Source organism: Garra rufa, chromosome 18, assembly GCF_049309525.1.
Source record: "Garra rufa chromosome 18, GarRuf1.0, whole genome shotgun sequence".
NCBI lineage: Eukaryota > Metazoa > Chordata > Actinopteri > Cypriniformes > Cyprinidae > Garra > Garra rufa.
The window spans coordinates 20,231,964-20,253,790 of record NC_133378.1 but is presented as its reverse complement, the minus strand read 5'-3'; the positions used below and the strand labels follow the sequence as shown (position 1 = coordinate 20,253,790).

The 21,827-nt window shown below is 33.4% G+C and overlaps 1 protein-coding gene across 1 annotated transcript in view; it reads left to right on the top strand.

Annotated features, from left to right (window-relative positions):
• The window catches only part of lamb2l (laminin, beta 2-like), a 64,557-nt gene that overhangs the window by 21,714 nt on the left and 21,016 nt on the right, over positions 1–21,827 (top strand). The window contains exons 3-19 of the mRNA XM_073822837.1: positions 4,327–4,462; positions 6,904–6,977; positions 8,302–8,490; positions 8,605–8,668; positions 9,656–9,858; positions 9,963–10,083; positions 10,184–10,372; positions 10,458–10,637; positions 11,738–11,850; positions 11,957–12,036; positions 12,434–12,590; positions 15,247–15,384; positions 15,486–15,647; positions 17,021–17,142; positions 19,613–19,733; positions 19,943–20,135; positions 20,820–20,963. Coding sequence (XP_073678938.1) covers positions 4,327–4,462; positions 6,904–6,977; positions 8,302–8,490; positions 8,605–8,668; positions 9,656–9,858; positions 9,963–10,083; positions 10,184–10,372; positions 10,458–10,637; positions 11,738–11,850; positions 11,957–12,036; positions 12,434–12,590; positions 15,247–15,384; positions 15,486–15,647; positions 17,021–17,142; positions 19,613–19,733; positions 19,943–20,135; positions 20,820–20,963 — 2,386 coding nt within the window. The remainder of the gene's footprint in view (positions 1–4,326; positions 4,463–6,903; positions 6,978–8,301; positions 8,491–8,604; positions 8,669–9,655; positions 9,859–9,962; positions 10,084–10,183; positions 10,373–10,457; positions 10,638–11,737; positions 11,851–11,956; positions 12,037–12,433; positions 12,591–15,246; positions 15,385–15,485; positions 15,648–17,020; positions 17,143–19,612; positions 19,734–19,942; positions 20,136–20,819; positions 20,964–21,827) is intronic.

Sequence of the window (21,827 nt, the reverse complement as noted above, 5' to 3'; positions counted from 1 at the left end):
TGATGTGATATTTCCGTCAAGAGTGTCAAAATGGAAATGCTAGTTGTTCATTATTATTATTATTAAAAGCACAGAAGTAATTGTGACACTTGATCCATAATTTTTACACTGGTCTTTTTTTACATTTTCACAAGATTTATACCTTTTAACCATCTAAACATGCTACAGGCCAGGGGTTTTCAAACTTTTTAATGGCAAAGTTCTGCATTATATGAATATGAATGTGTGAATGAGTGAATGAAATTAGGAAATTAATTTAATTAATGAATTTATAGATGAATAAGGATGAATGAAGGAATATAAATGAATTGGGATGGATAGATGGATGAATTAATAACAATGAATAAGTAATTCTGAAAAAAGTAAGGATGGATGTACTAATTGATTGATTGATTGATTGATTGATTAATGAATGAGGATGAAATAAAGGGATAGTTGACCTAAAAACTAAAATTCTGTCATTAATTACTTACATGTCGCTCCAAACCCGTAAGACCTTCGTTCATCTTCAGAACACAAATTAAGGTATTTTTGATGAAATCCAAGAGCTGCTGACCCTATATACAGACAGCATATAGACAGCAAGAGTACTACCACAGAAAGTCCATAAAGTAGTTCAACCTTAATTTTGTAAAGCTATGAGAATACTTTTTGTATGCAAAGAAAACAAAAATAATTACTTTATTCAACAATTCTTGACAGGAGGGTGAATAATTAATGACAACAAATTTTCATTTTTGGGTGAACTATCCCTTTAATAAGGATGGATGAATAAATTAATGAACTGGGATAGATGGATGAATGAATATGAATAAATAAGAATTAATAAATGAATGAATAAGGATGAATAAATAAGGATGGATGAATGAATGAATGAATGAATGAATAGGGATGGATCGGTGGATTGATGGATGAATGAATGAGGATTAATGAATGAATGCATAAATGAGGATGAATAAATAAATCGTGAATAAGGATGAATGAATGAATAAGGAATAATGGATGAATGAATGAATAAGTATAAATGAATAAGGATGGATGAAAGAATAATACATTGTGATGGATGGATGGATGAATGAATATGAATGAATGAATATGTCTGTCTGGATGAATGAATAAATATGAATGAATGAATGAATGAATGAATGAATGTGAATGAATGAGTAAGGATGGATGATGGACTGATAAATGAATGAATGAGCATGATGAATGAATTAATTGGAATGAATGAATAAGTCTGGAATTAATGAATAAATGAGGATAATTGGATGGATGGATGGATGAAAGAATGAATGGATGAATATTGAATGAATAAATCTGGATGAATGTATAAACAAGAATAAATTAATGAATTAATAAGGATGGATTGATGAATGAATAAGAATGAATGAATGAATAAGGATAGAAAATAGATGGATGGGTGAATGAATGAAGATGAATAAATAAGAATTAATAAATGAATAAATAAGGATTGATGAATGAATGAATGAATAGGGATGGATCGGTGGATTGATGGATGGAATGAATGAGGATTAATGAATGAATGCATAAATGAGGATGAATAAATAAATCGTGAATAAGAATGAATGAATGAATAAGGAATAATGGATGAATGAATGAATAAGTATAAATGAATAAGGATGGATGAAAGAATAATACATTGTGATGGATGGATGGATGAATGAATATGAATGAATGAATACGTCTGTCTGGATGAATGAATAAATATGAATGAATGAATGAATGCGAATGAATGAGTAAGGATGGATGATGGACTGATAAATGAATGAATGAGCATGATGAATGAATTAATTGGAATGAATGAATGAATAAGTCTGGAATTAATGAATAAATGAGGATAATTGGATGGATGAAAGAATGAATGAATGGATGAATATGAATGAATTAATAAATCTGGATGAATGAATAAACAAGAATAAATGAATGAATTAATAAGGATGGATTGATGAATGAATAAGAATGAATGAATGAATAAGGATAGAAAATAGATGGATGGATGAATGAATGAAGATGAATAAAAAGGATGGATAAATGAAAGAATGAATGAATAAGAATGGATGAATAGATGAATGGATGAATGAATGAAGATGAATAAAAAGGATGGATAAATGAAAGAATGAATGAATAAGAATGGATGAATAGATGAATGAATAAGGATAAATGAATTGGGATGGATGAATGAATGAATGAATAAATAAGTCTGTATGAATGAATAAATATGAATGAATGAATAATGATTAATAAATATATATGAATATATGAATAACACTGGATTGATGAATGAACGAATAAGGATGGATGATAGATGGATGAATGAATGAATGAATGAATGAGGATGAATGAGTAAGGATGGGTGATGGATGGATGGATGAATGAATGAGGATGAATTAATAAGAATGGATAAATTGATGGACTGATGAATGAATAAATGAATAAGGATAGATGAATGAATAATATGAATAAGGATGGATGAATGAATCAATGAATGAGGATGAATGGATAAGAATGGATGGATAGATGAATGAATGAGGATAAATTAATAAGGATGGATGAAAGAATGAATAAATGAATTAGGATGAATGAATAAATAAGTGAATGAATAAGGAGATGGATGGATGAGAGGTATGAATAAATGAATGGATGAGGATGAATGAATAAAAATGGAAGGAGGGATTGATGAATAAGAATGAATGAATAAGGATAGATAATAGATGGATGAATGAATGAATGAAGATGGATAAAAAGGATGGATAAATGAAAGAATGAATGAATAAATAAGTCTGTATGAATGAATAAATATGAATGAATGAATAATGATGAATAAATATATATGAATAACACTGGATTGATGAATGAATGAATAGATGAGTAAGGATGGATGATGGATGGATGAATGAATAATGATGAATTAATAAGAATGGATAAATGGATGGACTGATGAATGAATAAATGAATAAGGATAGATGAATGAATAATATAAATGAATAAGGATGGATGAATGAATCAATGAATGAATGAATAAGAATGGATGGATAGATGAATGAATAAGGATGGATGAAAGAATGAATAAATGAATTGGGATGGATGAATAAATATGAATAAATTAATGGATGAGGATGAATGAATAAGAATGGATGGATGGATAAATGTATGGATGAATGAATTGTTTCCAAAAATAAAAATAATTATTCTTTTATAATAACTTTTGGAATGGAAATAATTGCATGTATAAACTGTATAAAGTAAAACGAGAAATATTTTCAGATCAGTTGAGAATTATTCGTAAACCACCTCTGCCAATAAATATTATTCCAAGGCCATGTTTAAAAAATAGTTTGTTTAAACTTAAATATAATTTAGCTTAAAAAAACGTACATCCCTAAAACATTTTTGCAAACAATTATTGTCTTAAATGTATTAAAGCTATTGTGTAATTTAAGTGTGGTGTCTTCACTGCAGAAAAATAACTTTTTAAACATATCGAAGTAATTATTTTTATAAATATAAATTTAAACTTAATGTGTATATGCATATATTCTCCCATCAAAAAACATCCTAAACTAGAATGGGAGTCCTCAAATATTAGATATTGCCTTTCTTCATCTCTATTATCCCTAATTTCAGTCCATGCACTTAAACTGTGTGAATCCACACAGCTGTTAAGTCGTGCTAGAGGAATTAGATATGTATTTTTTTGCAGGGCCCCAGCATAGCATTCCTGTAGTTCATAATCCAGTTGATCACTGCTAATCCTATTGTTGGCAGCTCACACTCAAAACTACCCCAGTAAGCATGTGTCTAGTGTGTGGCAAGCACAATATTGTACAAGTGCTGTTATCAATGTCCTGCAGAGCTTGTAAAGATGTGAAATAGATAGTGAGCTTCTGGTCGTCGCTGTGACCTTTTCAAGGGGAGCTGAAGAAATACACGTGCCTCAGTCGGTTTAGCCAGGCCACTGCTGGAGGTTTTGTTGCTCATGACAACAACTCGGCTTAGACAAAGTGCTCTGGCATTCATCCACGCTAACGCTCATGTTCTGACCTGATTCCAGAGGGCCCATTCCCTTCTCCTCCTCTGCTTCCAGACTGGCATGGAAGTTGCCCCCCATTCTGAGGGAAGATTTTGCTCAGGCTATGACCCAGATTTTTTTGTATATCTTGGCAGCTACCTGAGCCACGAGCCATGCTGGTTTAAGTCATTACAAATGAAAATGTACCTAAAAAAAGGTGTGGAGAGGCACCTGTCAGACTGCTGCTGTTGCTAAGTGCATTGTTCTCACTTTTTCTTTCTTATGTCTCTCTGCAGGACTTAAATAAGTGCTTTAAGTGTGACTCCCGAAAGCCGTACAATGCCTATCATCACAACAATAGCCACAGGGTTGGGAATGTCATCTACCAGAGAGACAGCAGAGGAGAACTCACCTGGTGGCAATCTGTAAATGGTGTGTAAGGGTTGTGTTTTGAGACCAGAAGTCTTTGTTGTTTCCATTTAATATGTAATAAGTGTAGTTAAAATAATTTGTTATTCAAATTATTATTAGTACACATTTTTCATGTTAATGTATGCTGTGTACACCACCTGTCAAAAGTTTTTGAACAGTAAGATTTGTAATGTTTTTTTAAACAAGTCTCTTCTGCTCACCAAGCCTGTGTTTATTTGATCCAAAATACAGCAAAAGCAATAATATTAAAATTAGGGCTGTCAAATGATTAATCGTGATTAATCACATCCAAAATAAAAGTTTGTTTTTACATAATATATGTGTGAGTACTATGTAAATTTATTATGTATATAAAAATTAGGGCCGGGATTTTAACGCGTTAATTTAGATTAATTAATTACACAAAAATAACGCGTTAATTTTTTTTAACACATTTTAATCGCACTTATTTTTGCACTGCGGAACGTTTCTCACTGGATAAGTTTCAGCGGACCGATTATACTGGAGCACCAACTAGCGTTCAGACAAAAACAAACCACAGTGAACGTGGGCAAAGAAGCTGATGAGACCGCTTTGGTTGGCCCTGTGGATGGGAAATTTTGTTATAAAAAATTAATGGATGAAAGCGTCGATAAGAGCATGGTTGTGTGCAAGCTATGCAACAAGGAATTCGCATATCACCGCAGGACATCGAGCCTATTGCTACACTTAATGGCAATATTGCACTGGTCTGTTGGACTTGGTTGAACAAAAATAAACAATATTTTGTTGCTTAAGCTTATGTATTCAGTCATTCAATGGTATAATTAAAAATCCATATGAAAAAAACTTACTCCTCACTGTTCTCAGGTCAAATATTTATATGCGATTAAAATGCGATTAATTTCGATTAATTAATTACAAAGCCTCTAATTAATTAGATTAATTTTTTTAATCGAGTCCCGGCCCTAATAAAAATACACAGAGTTTATATGTATATAGAATTAAATATAAATAGATATATATAGACAACTATTATTATAATATATACATGTATGTGTATGTATTTATATATACATTATTAATATACTCAGTACTCACACATTTATTATATAAACACAAACTTTTATTTTGGATGTGATTAATCACGATTAATCATTTGGCGGCCCTAATTAAAATATTATTACTATTTAAAATAACTGATTTCTGTTTAACTGTATTTTAAAATGTGATTTCAAAGCTAAATTTTCAGCATCATTACTCCAGTCTTCAGTGTCACATGATCCTTCAAAAATCATTCAAATATGCTGATTTGCTGTTCAAGAAACACAGTACACAGTGCATTTTTTCAGGATTCTTTGATGAATAGAAAGATCCAAAGATCAGTAATTATCTTAATTAAAAAGCTTTTGTAACATTATACACTATACAAGAGAAATTATATAAATGAATACTTTTATTTAGCAAGGATGCTTCAAATTGATCAAAAGTGATGATAAAGACATTTTTTTATATTGTTTTATTTTATATTTATATTTCGGTAAAATGCTGTTCTTCTGAACTCTCTATTCATCTAAGAAACCTGAGAAAATCAGCTGTTTTCTACATAATAATAATAAAAAATGTTTTTTGAGCAGCAAATCAGAATATTAGAATATTTTTAATAGGATCTATAGGATCATGTGACTGGAGTAATGACATTAATAATTCACTTTTGAAATCATGGGAATAAATAACATTTTTAAATATATTAAAATAGAAAACAGTTAAAAAAATATTTCAAAATGTTACTGTTTTTGCTGTATTTTGGATCAAATAAAATAAATGCAGGCTTGGTGAGCAGAAGAGACTTCTTTAGAAAACATAAAAAATCTGGTGTATTTAATAGAAAAAAAAATCTAAAACAGAACATTTTTAAAGTAAAATTAAAAACACCAAATTAAAACAGAATATGTATGACCTATGTAATTGTACTACCTGAAAGATATTAAATCCATGTTATTTAAAAAAAAAATGCTTTTCACACAATAATTTGTGATGATTTTTTTAAAATTAATTAGTTGTTATTGTTTTTTCTCTTTTAAATTTTTCATTTAAAATCTAATTTAATTCTAATCTTAATCTAATTTAATACACGATAAGTATTAATTAAATTAAAAATAATTATTTAAATCATTTTAATTGGTATATACAGTTAGTTGGTGTATATTGTACATTAAAAAAGAAAGAAAAATAAATAATTAAAATAGACCTTCAACATAGAATGAAAACATTTTCGCTAGTGGTCTTAGGTTTGTTGTCCACACCAAAGAAATGTATTTATAAATAATTATTTTACCTAAAAACTATGAATTTTGAATATGCTTTTTACTCAATAATTTGTAATGGAAAAAAAAAAACTGGATAAATTCCACTGAATACTTGTAGATAATGACTTTATCGACTTTTTTGTCTGTGTGCAGGAGAGGAGAATGTCAGTATTAGACTAAATCTTGAGGCTGAGTTTCATTTTACTCATCTCATCATGAAATTTAAGGTATGTATACAGTAAAAATTGATATACACAAGCACAGCAATATATCTCAATAATAATTAAAAGGATAGTTCACCCAAAAATGAAAATTCTGTTATTAATTACTCATCCTCATGTCGTACCAAACCCATGAGACCTTTGTTCAACTTCAGAACATAAATTATGATATTTTAGATGAAATCCGAGAGCTTTCTGACCCTGCATAGACAGCAATAGACTGACACATTCAATGCCCAGAAAGGTAGTAAGGACATCGTTAAATTAGTCCATGTAACATCAGTGATTCAACCGTAATTTTATGGACTTAAAGGTGCCATAGAATGGAAAACTGAATTTACCATGGCATAGTTAAATAATAACAGTTCAGTACATGGACATGACATACCATGAGTCTCAAACACCATCGTTTCCTCCTTCTTATATAAATCTAGTATTTGCAAAAGACCACCGAAAAATAGGTCAATTCCAAAGCCGAGATTGTTAATAGTTACGCTTCCAACATTTGCATCGCCCAATCATCATTAACGTCAGCACATCGTTTAAACAAGGCAAGCCACAGAAGGGACACGGTTAGCTTAATGCTAGCGCTAGCCTGTTACATTGCATTACATAGGATTTCACTTACCACATAAACAGAGAGATGACTGCGCTGATGATGGTGAATGATGGAGAAATAACTGCCTGATGATGGCGAATGAGAAGCAGCTCAACTTGTGTGGTAAGAAGCACTCCCTCTGCATTGTAACTTTACACAGAGCACATGCGATCACAGTAATCAGACTAAAATGTCCGCGATTCAAAATGGCAGATTGAACAAACCGCATATTAAAAGCGGCTAGAGCTCCTAATTAAATATATTTTTTTATCCATGTGCGAGCTATTGAGCTCTGTGAAACAGCCAATCAGAGCAGAGCTCATTAATATTCATGAAGCTTCCAAATAAGCCAATAACAGAGCATTTCATTCTAGGGGCAAATTCTAGGGTTGTAAATGGACCTGTAAACCCATTTCTGGAGTTTTTTTGCCCTTTCCTATGCCATATACCTTCTATGTAGATATCAGAGAACAATTTTAAATATTCTCTCAATGCATTCTATGGCACCTTTAATCCAACAATTTTTTAAATAAAAAAAGCTCTTGGATTTCATCCAAAATATCTTAATTTGTGTTCCGAAGATGAACGAAGGTCTTACAGGTTTGGAACACCATGAGGATGAGTAATTAATGGCAGAATTTTCATTTTTGGACAAACTATCCCTTTAAGTATATATCAGTGAACGTGAACCAGCTTCTTCACTGCTTTAACCTTCTGTTTGCATCTCCACAGACATTTAGGCCTGCTGCTATGATAATTGAGCGTTCTTCTGATTTTGGCCGTACGTGGAGGCCATATCGCTACTTCGCCTACAACTGCACCAAGAATTTCCCTCGGGTTCCTGCCCACTCGCTGCGGTTTATCGATGAGGTCATCTGTGAGGAGCGCTACTCTGACATTGAGCCGTCTACTGAAGGAGAGGTGAGTGTGTGCTAAGGCTATATTAATAAGGATATGTTTCAGTTTTATTGTTACTTTTGAATGCAGCATTTACCCACAGTCCCACTATATGTTTGCATTAATATTATTTTTTAGGTCATCTACAAGGTGCTTGATCCTGCGATCCAAGTCAAAGACCCATACAGTCTTGACATTCAGGGTGGGTGAACAATAACAAATCTTTACCATGCAACTGTCATGCATTAATTTTTATTCAAATCCACAGCTGTGTTTTTTTGTTTAGTGGTAGTTGTTTATGAGTCCTTTGTTTGTCCTGAACAGTTAAACTGTCTGCTGTTCTTTAGAAAAGCCCACAAATTCTTTGGTTTTTAGCATTTTTGTGTTTTAGCATTTTTGTCCAACAATGGCTGTATGATTTTAAGATCCATCTTTTCACACTGAGGACAACTGAGGGCAAATATTACAGAAGGTTCAAATGCTCACTGATGCTTCATAAGGAAAAACGATGCATTAAGAGCATACATTTTTCATTTAGTACTACCTTTCAGAAGATACTTACATGTTCCCAAGAAGACAAAATAAGTTACATTTACCCTGATCTTCAAATTCAAAAAGTTTTCACCCCCCAGCTCTTAATGTATGGTTTTTCCTTCTAAAGCATCTATGAGCATTTGAACCTTCTGTTATAGTTGCATATGAGTCCGTCAGTTGTCCTCAGTGTGAAAAGATGGATCTCAAAATCATAGTGTCATTGTTGGAGAGAGTTCAAATACACAAAAATACTGAAAAACCAAAGAATTTGTGGGACCTGAAGGATTTTTCTGAAGAAAAGGAGGCAGTTTAACTGTTCGGGACAAACAAGGGACTCATGAACAAATATCACTATACAAAAAAAACAACACAGCTATGGATCATTCAGGTAACAACACAGTATAAAGAATCAAGTGTTTGTAAACTTTTGAACGGGGTAATTTTTATCAATTCATTAATTATTTTCTCTTGTGGACTATATGTAAACATACTTCATTTGAAATATCTTATTCAGGTCAACACTAAATAATTCAGGTCAAATAATTAACATTTAGCAAATTCTACAAAGTGTATGTAAACGTTTGGCTTCAACTGTATACAGCACTGTATGTAATGTAGCTGCCAATCACACAGTGCGTTAACAATCTTCCCTCAGATTTGTTACGGATCACAAACCTACGGATAAACTTTACTAAACTGCACACTCTGGGTGATAACCTGCTTGACCGGCGTCCTGACGTGCTGCAGAAATATTACTATGCGCTGTATGAGCTAGTTGTACGTGGGAGCTGCTTCTGCTATGGTCATGCGTCAGAGTGTGCACCAGTACCCGGAGTGACCAACAGGGATTCGGGCATGGTGGGTATCGTTTAAACAGATTTGTAGTTTTGATTTCAAATAACAGCTTGATTATTGTTGGATTGTTAATGAAGCACACTATTTAATATATCCCATTCCATCAGATTCATGGACGTTGTGTGTGTAAGCACAACACTGTGGGATTAAACTGCGAGCGCTGCAGAGATTTCCACCATGATGCACCCTGGAGGCCCGCAGAGATTGATAACGCACATACATGCAGGGGTAAGATGCTGTACACGTGGATGTAGAAGTGTAGATGTAGAAAATGACTTATCCCAATACAAATAACAAATAAGTCTTACTTTGTGATTTTTTTCCCCAGAATGCAACTGTAATGGTCACTCCAACCAGTGTCATTTTGACATGGCGGTGTATCTGGCTACGGGCAACATCAGTGGAGGTGTATGTGATAACTGTCTCCACAACACCATGGGTCGCAACTGTGAAACCTGTAAACATTTTTACCATCAGGATCCAACTAAAGACATCAGAGACCCAGCAGCATGTATTCGTAAGTTGTTCATTTTCATGTCATAGTCTTTTTTGTGCATGGTTTCTCCTGCCTGTTGTTCATGTTGTTTCCTGTTTGTTTGCAGCCTGTGACTGTGACCCGGTGGGATCTGTCGAGGGAGGAATTTGTGATAGTCATACTGATCCAGATCTGGGTATGATTGGTGGTCAGTGTCGCTGTAAGCAAAACGTTAAGGGTCAGCGCTGCGACTACTGCAAAGAGGGACACTATGGACTCAGTCTTGACAACCCACTGGGATGTGAACGTAAGTGATTCTGTGCTTTTTGAAGTAAGTTCAGCTTAGGTTCATCACACGTGCTCTACTAACACTTGACAACTAGAAACTGTTCCAATTTTAAAGGGAACCCTGGGTATTAGGACTTGTATGGCATAATATAACATAAACTATGTCTCTTACTGAAATATGTAGTAGAAACCCATGAAAGATTTACATTATTTAAAAAATCCACGTCGTTTTATACATATTTTAGACTGGGGGGGGGGGGGGGCGTTATTTTGATGATGTCAAATGGTTGCACTCGGTTAACTGCTGGTGCTACCTGTTGCAATTTTAACCCCAACACAACTCTTGAAATAAAATACTGATGACTGATAACTTTTGGTTATAATTTTCAGTCGAAGGGCAACAAGAGAAGCAATGTAAGTCTTCACTGCTTTCCTAGTGATAAGACAAGGAGAAAAGAATGGGAAGATGCCTGTGGATGAATAAAACTTCCTAAAGACCTGCGTCTTTGTTCTCTCCACTTTAGTTCTGATGCCTTTGAGGCTTGTAGTAGACCACAGCTACTGAAAGAGCTTACAAACGGCAGAGACAAGAAATGCTAGATGCCATCCTGGCAGGATGTAAACATGCCGATGCTTGTCATGACGCCGCAGCCACTGAAGAACTTTCTCAATGTGGATTTCACTTGATATCCAGGGAGCATTTAGACTCATTTTGAGGAAAAAATCAATGGTACAGCATTTGCTTACGCTTATATCCATTGCCACCTGTAAGCTCTTTCAGAAGCTGCGGTCATCGTACTCAATATTTTATTTTCCGACTTCCGGTAAAAAATAGTGCAGATAGCGCTAGTAACTCACCGAGTGCAACCACTTGACATCATCGAAATAATGGTGCCCCCCATAGTCCAAAATATGTATAAAACAATGTGTATTTTTTAACGTAAATCTTTCAAGGGTTTTCTACTACATATTTCAGTAAGAGACATTTACGTTATATTAAGCCATACAAGCTGTAATACCTGGGCTTCCCTTTAAACAATACAAAAGTTTAGGCTCTTATGCTCACCAGGGGGGCTCTGAATGTGACATTTAATGTGTTTATGTGTATGTCATTGGCAGCATGTAACTGTGACCCCCGTGGCATAACTATGATTGGGGCACCGTGTGATCAGATCAGTGGTGACTGCTCCTGTAAGAGATACGTAACCGGCCGCTACTGCAACCAGTGCCTGGTAGGACTTCACTCTCTCCTTAATCTATAACCGTCACAAAAAAATTTGCAGTTTTAATATTGAAAATTCAGAAAATGCCTGTATGTATGTATGTGTTTGTGTGCAGCCTGAATACTGGGGACTCAGTAATGATTTGGCTGGTTGCAGACCTTGCGACTGTGACTTTGGTGGAGCAACCAGCAGCAGGTGAGTCACTGATGCCAGTTATTGCATTTAAATGGGTATTTACCCTTGCTTAGCAATAAGGAAGTGTCTGGTATCTGGGTGTAGTTTTGATATGCCAAGATTAAAGTCCTGCATTCTTTTGGGATTCGATTGGGATGGGTACTGAAGTCAAGAACTCTTTAGTTTGTTGCTGAACTGCAAGGTGAAAACAATAAACATTTTGAAACTATTTTCCAGATGTGTTTTCTATGCATTTTTTTCCTGTAAATATTTTTCCCTTAAATAATAAAAAAAAAAAAAAATCCACAGAACGTGAACTGATTTTATTATGAAAGCAAACCATTAAACCCCTGATTTGAGGTGTTTTGAAGATATCTTAAGACAATATTCTCTAAACTCTGTTCTCTTTCACCTTCAGATGCAGGATGGACAATGGTCAGTGTGAGTGTCGGCCTCATCTGATTGGTCGGCAGTGTTCTGACGTGCAGCCTGCGTTTTTCTGTGCTTCTTTGGACTATAGCAAATATGAAGCAGAGGAAGCTATAGGTCGCTCCCCTGATGATCCTGCTCTTCCAGTGAGTAATGCTCAATTGCACGGAGATCACATTTCTAAAATCCACCTAGTAATGGCATTTTAACTATGTATTGTTTTTCTTTTTGGCAGCCTAAACTGTCTAGAGTTCATGTCATATTATCAGGGTACTGTTATAAATCTTCCTGTTGTTATGAATAGGTGTCTGTTCTGCTCTTGGGGGTGATGCTGGTATCATGGGTCATGGAAACAGGATCAGGCACATAGATCGAGTAATGTCTGAGAAAGAATTCTTAAATTTTTCAGTTCAGCTGGATCTTTCGGTCCTTAAATGTTGATGTAATGTGTTTAATATAAACCGACAGGGTAGACGGTTTTACATTTATGTGATTTGAACCCTCAGGTACCTTCACTTCCACTGCTCTGTGTGACAAAACAATCAGAGCAGCATGCCTATCTGATACCATCATATCCTCTGAGTCACCCTTGGGTTTGGTGATAGCTTTGGTTAAAAATTCAGTGCAAAAACAACTTCTTTCACCTTAAAGGGATGGTTCACCCACAAATGAAAATTCTGTCATTAATTACTTATCCTCATGTCTTTCCAAACCTGTAAGACCTTTGTTCATCTTTGGAACACAAACAACGATATTTCAAATCTGATTATCAAATCTGAGAGCTTTCTGACCTTGCATAGACAGCAACGCAACTACCATGTACAAGACCCAGAAAGGTAGTAAGGACATTAAATGTTAAAATAGTCCATGTGACATCAGTGGTTCAACTGTAATTTTATTACTGTATTAACGACTTTATCCAACAATTTCTTCTCTTCCGCGTCAGTCTTTGATGCATGTTCACAGGAGTACTACAACCCATGGCTTCATAACATTACGGTTGAACCACTGATGTCACATAAGCTATTTAATGCCCTTACTACCTTTCTGGGCCTTGAACGTGTCAGTTGCATTGTAAGATTACGAGATTAAAATCACAATATTTCAAGAATAAAGTTGAAATATTTCGAGAATAAAGTAAAAATTGCGAGAATAAAGTTGAAATATTTCGAAAATAAAGTAAAAATTGCAAGAATAAAGTCAAAATATTTCGAGAATAAAGTTGAAATATTTTAATAATTAAGTAAAAATTACGAGAATAAAGTATAAATATTATGAGAATAAAGTAGAAATAATTTCGAGAATACAGTCAAAATTAAGAGAATAAAGTCAAAATATTTCGAGAATGAAGTTGGAACATTTCAAAAATAAAGTTGAAATATTACAAGAATAAAGTCGAAATTACAAAAATAAAGTCGAAATGTTACATGAATAAAGTCTTAATATTTTGAAAATAAAGTCGAAATAATACAAGACTAAAGTCGAAATATTTCGAGAATAAAGCCGAAATTACAGAAATAAAGGCCAGATACTTAAAGAATAAAGTTGGAATTTTTCGAGAATAAAGATGAAATATTTCGAGAATAAAGTCAAAATATTTCGAAAATAAAGTTGAAATTACAAGAATGAAATCAAAATATTATGAGACTAAAGTCAAAATATTAAAAAAAAAGTTGAAATATTTCGAGAATAAAGCCAAAATGTTTTGAGAATAAAGTCAAAATTACAAGAAAAAAGTTGAAGTGTTTCGAGAATAAAGTCGAAATGTTTCGAGAGTAAAGTCAAAATATTTTGAGAATAAAGTCAAAATGACAAGAAATTAATATGTAGCAAATTCTGAGATTAAAGTTATAATATTTTGAGAGTAACATTTCTGATGGCCTGGCAACTTCTCCTGGTGCTCCCAATCTGAGCCATTTGCATGCGCAGGCTATACTCTCAAAATATCATAACTTTAATTGCTAAAATTTGATTCTCGTAATTTCGACTTCATTCTCGAAAACATTTCAACTTTATTCTCAAAACATTTTGACTTTATTATCGTAATTTTGACTTTATTATTGAAACATTTAGACTTTATTCTCAAAATATTACGACTTTAATCTTACATTTTTTTAACATGGCACTAAAAAGCCAGTGTACTATTCTAGTGAAAATAAATCTTTAAAAAAATATATATTAAAAAAATATATATTTTTGCATTGGCAGTTTTTTCTATCATAAGTAGAGTTTTTTCCACTCTAGGCAACTATGGCATACACAAACAAACACGCAGATGAACTGCAGAATGCTCCAGAGATCCACAGCTGAAGTGACCCAGAATAAGATCTGAGAGCAGGACATATGCCAGCCTGTCAGAGAGAGTTATTAATGCCCACCACACATATAAACACACACCAGCACTGTCTGGTTCACACAGTCTCTCACTTTCTTCACCATCATTCCAGTTCACACTTTCACTGCCCGCTACCTCACTCACCTTTTTTTCAGAATGGGTGTCATGTTGTGTTCAAACGTTTGTGTTTGGGTGTTAAAAGAGTGATTGAAATGTAAACTGTTATTAGAAATTAACAACCTCTTGTATTTTAATATTTTTTAAATGTAATTTATTCCTGTGACGGCAAAGCAGAATTTTCAGCAGTCATTACTTTAGTCTTCAGTGTCACATGATGCTTCAGAATATTGTATAAAATGTTTTAATTAACTTTAGGCTGTCTGATCAACTAATGAGTAACAAAATACATTAAAAGTCACATTTGGTATTATTTCTGGTCAAGTGATGACTTTGAAATGTTTTTTAAGGGCAACCCAAGGCCTCAGGCTGAGACCGACTGCGTGCAGCATCTCAACAATCAGCTAAGAAAACGTCGTCATCATCGCCGACACATTGCCCAGCAGCAGAGGGCAGCCCTGAGACGCATCCGACAGTTGCAGCAAACTGTAAGTTGCAGATAATTCCATTTCCGCCTTCATCAGCCAGTCCATCCCTTACACTTCACTGCTGTATGTAGTTTAATATGAATCTGTGAATCTGTTTTCAGCCCAGCGTAAGCACAGTGCATAGAGAGAGACAACCAGGTCAGATGGTCACATGGACCGGGCCGGGCTTTGCTCGGGTTAAAGACGGCGCTGGCCTTGAGTTTACCATCAGCAACATCCCTTACGCTATGGAGTATGACATTATGATCAGATACGAGCCAGAGGTGAGTAGTATGAAACATGTGGGAGACTGCTTCAAAATAGCTGATTAGTAGCTGGACCAGGCTACATCACCATCTGGGACAAGCTTAGAACAGAAACCAGTTACCATGTTTCAAAACACAAATACATTTTCTCTTTTCCAGTATAAAAATTTAAACATTCTTAAATCAATACACATTTACTTAAGAAGGAAAATGACATGATTTGATGACAAGTTTTGTTTTTCTGAAAAATGTATTAAAGTTAAGTGAGTTTAGGCTGAAACAAATATCTGCCGGTGAGTCAGAAAATTAATTCAGAGATTAAACTAGTGAATGTTTTCTACCTCATTGACATATTTGGTAGCAGTTTAGAATAAGAAACATATATTCACTATTAATTACATTTAATATGTGCTTAATAAATGTACACTATCAGTCAAAAGTTTTTGATTGTAAGAGATTGTAATGTTTTTTAAATACTTCTCTTGTGCTCACCAACCCTGCATTTATTTGATCAAAAGTGCAGCCAAAACAGTAACATTTTGAAATATTTTTACTATTTAAAATAATTATCTATTTGAATATATTTTAAAATGTAATTTATTCCTGCGATTTCAAAGCTGTATTTTTAGCATTATTACTCCAGACTTTAGTGTCACATAATCCTTCAGAAATCATTTAAACATTTTGATGTGCTGCTCAAAAAAACATTTATTATTAATATTATTACTGTTATTATGTTAAAAACAGCTGAGCAGAATTTTTTCAGGTTTCTTTATTGAATAGGAAGTTCAGAAGAACAGCATTTCTCTAAAATAGAAATCTTTTGTCACATTATAAATGTCTTTTATCATCACTTTTGAACAATTTAAAGCATCCTTGTTAAATAAAAGTATTAATTTCTATGGTATAGTGTTTAATGTTACAAAAGCCTTTTAGCTTTTTCAGATCTTTGGATCTTTCTTTTGATCAAAGAATCCTGAAAAAGTTACTCAACTGTTTTAAATATTGATAAAATAAAAAATGATAAAAAAAATAAATGTTTCTTAAACAGAAAGTCAGCATATTAGATTGATTTCTGAAAAATCATGTTAAACTGAAGACTGGAGTAATGATGCTGAAAATTCATCTTTGATCACAGGAATAAATTACATTTTAAAATATATTCAAATGGAAAAACAGTTATTTTAAATAGTAATTTGGATCAAATAAATGCATGCTTGGTGAGCAAAAGAGACTTCTTTAAAAAACATTTTAAAAAAGAATAAATTCGATTTTTTTTTTTTTTTTTTTAACAATGTATTTACTTAATAAATTATCGCAAAATATAATCTTTGGTTTAAATTTAAAGTTTAGTATTACTTATTTTGTCTATTCTTTTTTAATGTTTGCAGTCTACAGAGGACTGGGAGGCACTAGTGAGCGTCACATCCCTGGATTTACCCACAAGTCTTCGCTGTGGAAACATGCTGCCCACAGAGCAGATGTACACAGTCACGATGTCCCACCACAGAAGGTAACATCATTGTGTTTATGTCTGTGTGTGTCCGTGTTTACCTGACATTTCAGGAATGCTTTGTTTTTTGATTCAAGTACGCATTCATATTTCTTTGTAAGCACTTCATTCATAGGTAGTGTAGTGTAGACTTATGTACTATTAAGTACAAAGCACTATTTTAAAACCTTGTATAGCCCACCCTCACTTCATGGGAAACAGAGTTCCACGGCAGTTGTTTTGATCATTTTCCTACATGGCTAAGTTTTTGGGTGCCATTGTAATCTGACTCTAATCTGATTTCTGGCCTCGTCCCAAGACTCAGGGAATGCAGAAGTAAATTAGACTTTGTCAAAAGCTGCATATCCTTTTGAGCAACCACAGAGAATTAAAAAATAAGACACTGGCTGAGTAAGAAAATAGGAGGAACAGGAGAAAATGAAAGGAGACGGGAAGTCAGGTGAGTTTGGGAAGTTCAATCTGGGTGTATTACTGGTCTAAGTCTTTGGATGGCGAAATAAAACCCAGGCAGGAGATAAGACTTCACAGACATTATCAGGCTGGTGGAGCTGCTGTCACTGAGGGAAACTAAATAAGGGTGGCTGTCTGGTGCTGGAAAGGGATTTGAGTCAATGAATGTTGTTAACATAGTGAGAGGAAGCAGCTGTGCTCCACCCGATTAAAGCTGGTGAAATATATTGGTAGTTTGTGAATAAAAATAACAATCATGTCTCACATAGTAATTGCATATTTCTGTCATGTACTGTACACTGCTGTTCAAAAGTTTGGGGCCAGGAAAATTTTAAATTTTTATAAAATATTTATTATTTTATTATTATTTAATTTATTTTTGTTAGTACTGGGCAATGATTAATCGTCATTAATTGCATCTAAAATAAAAAAAATAGTTTACATAATATATGTGTGTACTGTGTATATTTATTATGTATATATAAATACACACACATGTATGTACTGTATACATTTAAGATGTTTATATTATAAATATATATTTATGTAATATATATTATATGAATATAAATATATACATGTAAATGCATGTATATATTTTTAAAATATAACCTGTATGTGTGTGTCTTTATATATACACATTAATATACACAGTGCACACGCACAAATATTATGTATTGTACACAAATTTTTTTATTTTGGATGCGATTAATTGCGATTAATCGTTGCCCAGCACTCATTTTTGTTTTTGTTTTTTGAAAGAAATACTTTTATTTAGCAAGGATGCATTCAATCGAAAAGTGACAGTAAAGATGTTTATAATTTTATTGACTTATAAATTAAAATATTTCTATATTAAACAAATAAAAAATGAGAGAATTGAAGTATAAATTAAAGAATGCTAAAAAATACTGAGCGGCACAACTGTTTTCAATACTGATATTAATAATAAGTGTTTCTTGAGCAGAAAGTCCGAATATTAGACTGATTTCTGAAGGATCATGTGACACTGAAGGCTGGCGTAATGATGCTTTTTCATCACATGAATAAATTCATTTTTAAAATATATTCAAATAGGAAACAGTTATTTTAAACTGCAATAATATTTCACAATATCTTTTTTGCAGTATATTTGATCAAGTAAATGCAGTCTTAGATAAGCATTAAAACAAATTATTGGTAGTGTGTATATTTTCAGAATTGTTTTTTATTTTAAATAGAAATATTATTATATGATTATGATCTATTGAAATAGATCACAGTGTTATTTCATTCCATATTTATATTCCATAAATTTACAATTTAAAAAACTTAAAACTTTATTTATACTGTTAAATTAGACAATAAATGTAACATTTTCTTTCAATCCCATCAGATTTTTAGACCCTGTTGTACAGTCAAACCAAAAATTAAGACACCTTCAACATTTCTCACATTTCATCACAGTTTATTCACTATAGTTTAGAAAATGGTAATAAAATGTGACAAGAACTCAAGAGTTAAACTGTGTCAGAACAAATTCATCTTGATAATGCCAGATAACTTTGATAGAAAGGTATGTAATGGATTACAACTGTAGTATGACAATATTTACACAACTATCAATACTTTGATGACCAATTACCAAGCAATGCTTAATTTTGTTCAGTCTGTGATGTAAAAAGGTTGCATTAGCAATTTAAGAAAAAAACACTTAAGCAAAACTTGGTCAGGTCAAAGTATCTGAACAATTCTTGGTCCCAAATTTGTATCAGTTTTACTGGTAGTCCACTGTATGAAGAATTTTTTGGTATAATATGTCACAGTTTACTTTATTTTGCTATCCTCACTTACATAAATGAACTAAAGTGCCTTGCACCCACTAGTAAAAAAATATCCAAAATGATACCTGGTGTCTGAATAATTTTGGTTTGGCAGCATATGCGTAAACTTTAAAAAAAAATTTGCACAGTAAAAGTAAAGAAATATGCATTATTAGACTGTTTACGAATATTGTTAGTAATGGTTTGTAACTCAACAGGTATGTTGAAATGCCAAGGCCCTTTTGCTTTGAGCCCAACAACCAGTATGTGGTGTCCATCCGTTTCCAGCGCCATGCCGTGTCCCACCGACATCTCACTGCTTTCACCCTGATAGACTCAGTAAGGATCCTTTCTCATTTACAATTCTCAGTCATTTTTACATTTTGTTAAAAGCTTAAAACAAGGAAAGTACATTGTGCAGTTTCCTTACCACAGTTAAAACAACTACTGCCCCCTGCTGGTGCAATTATATAAAAGTGTTTAGACTTCTGATGATCTAATGATGACAAATGCTTACTCTTTCTCTCTTTCTCTCTCTTTCCACACAGCTTGTACTGATACCCAGGTATGAGGAGCTCCAAGGTTTCCAGGGTGATGATGAGCCAGATGAGCGTCGACGTCAGGAGATGGAATTGTACATGTGTTTGGATTCCTTCATGACCATGCCAATGCCTGCGCTGGCCGAGCTGTGCACTGCACTCATCTGCAGCATCTCTGCAATCATGTATAACGGTGCCCTGGGTGAGTCACATGTGATGGGGTCAAGGGTTGAAGGGATAGTTCATAGAAAAATTTTAATTCTGCCATTAATTACTCACCTTCATGTCGTTCCAAATACATAAGACTTTCGTTCAGAACAGAAATTAAGATATATTTGATGAAATCCAAGAGCTTTCTGACCCTGCATAGACAGCAACACAACTGACACATTCAAGGCCCAGAAAGGTAGTAAGGACATCATGAAAATAGTGACACACGCATGCGTTGTGGTAATCTTGTGAATGCGCATCGGAAGAGAAGAAATTGTCTGTTATTTTTGTTTTCTCGCACAAAAAGTATTCTCGTAGCTTCATGAAATGAAGGTTGAACCACTGATGTCACATGGATTATTTTAACAATATCCTTACTACCTTTCTGGACCTTGAACACGTCGGTTGCATTGCTGTCTATGCAGGGTCAGAAAGCTCTTGGATTTTTGAAAAAAAAAAAAATCTTAAGGAACGACATGAGGGTGAGTAATTAATGACAGAATTGGGTAATTTTTGGGTGAGCTATTCCTTAAAAGGTCCCTTCTCTGTGTCCTGTCAAAACAACAGTCACATCACAATGCACCAATTCCTTTTTTATTTAGAATACTCATGCTGATGTTTAGATTCTTATGAATGGCTTCTTAAAAATTCAAGTTTAAACTTTTTGTTTCTGCAGCTTGTCAGTGTGACCCTCAGGGTTCAACGAGTGCCGAGTGTGACAAAGTCGGAGGTCAATGTCATTGTAAACCCAATGTTATTGGCCGTAAATGTGATCAGTGTGCGCCTGGGACATACGGGTTTGGGCCCTATGGCTGCACTGGTAAGACACTTTTTATTTTTAGAGGATTTTAAGTGATATGTAATTGTGCTGCCAAATCCATTCATCACGATTAATCGCATCCAGAATAGAAGTTTGTGTTCTATGTATATTTATATGCATATATAAATACACACATGTACATGTATATTTTAAAGAAATATTTACATGTATATATGTATTCGTATTTATATATGATTTATATGATACAGTTGAGGTCAAAAGTTTACATACACCTTGCAGAATCTGCAAAATGTGAATTATTTTACCAAAATAAGAGGGATCATACAAAAATGTTTTTTTTTTTAATTAAGTACTGATTTGAATAAGATATTTCACATAAAATATGCTTACATCTAAATAATAGTTTCTAAAAATGACGTTCAAAAGTTTACATACATCTGATTCTTGAAACTTTGTTGTTACCTAAATGATCCACAGCTGTGTTTTTTTTAAGTGATGGTTCTTATTGAGTACTTTTGTCCTGTCCCTCCCACTGTTCTTCAGAAAAATCCTTCAGGTCCCACAAATTCTATTTTTTATTAGCATTTTTGTGTATTTGAACCCTTTCCAACAATGACTGTATGAATTTTAAATCCATCTTTTCACACTGAGGACAGCTGAGGAACTCATATGCCACTTTTACAGAAGGTTCAAACACTCACTGATACTTCAGAGGGAAAACAACGCATTAAAAGAAGGGGGTGAAAACTTTTGAACTGATTGTAGATGTGTACATTTTTCCTATTTTGCCTATATATATATATATATATATATATATATATATATATATATATATATATATATATATATTTCATTTAGTAGTGCCCTATAGAAGCTACAAAAAATACAAAATACAAAATGAGT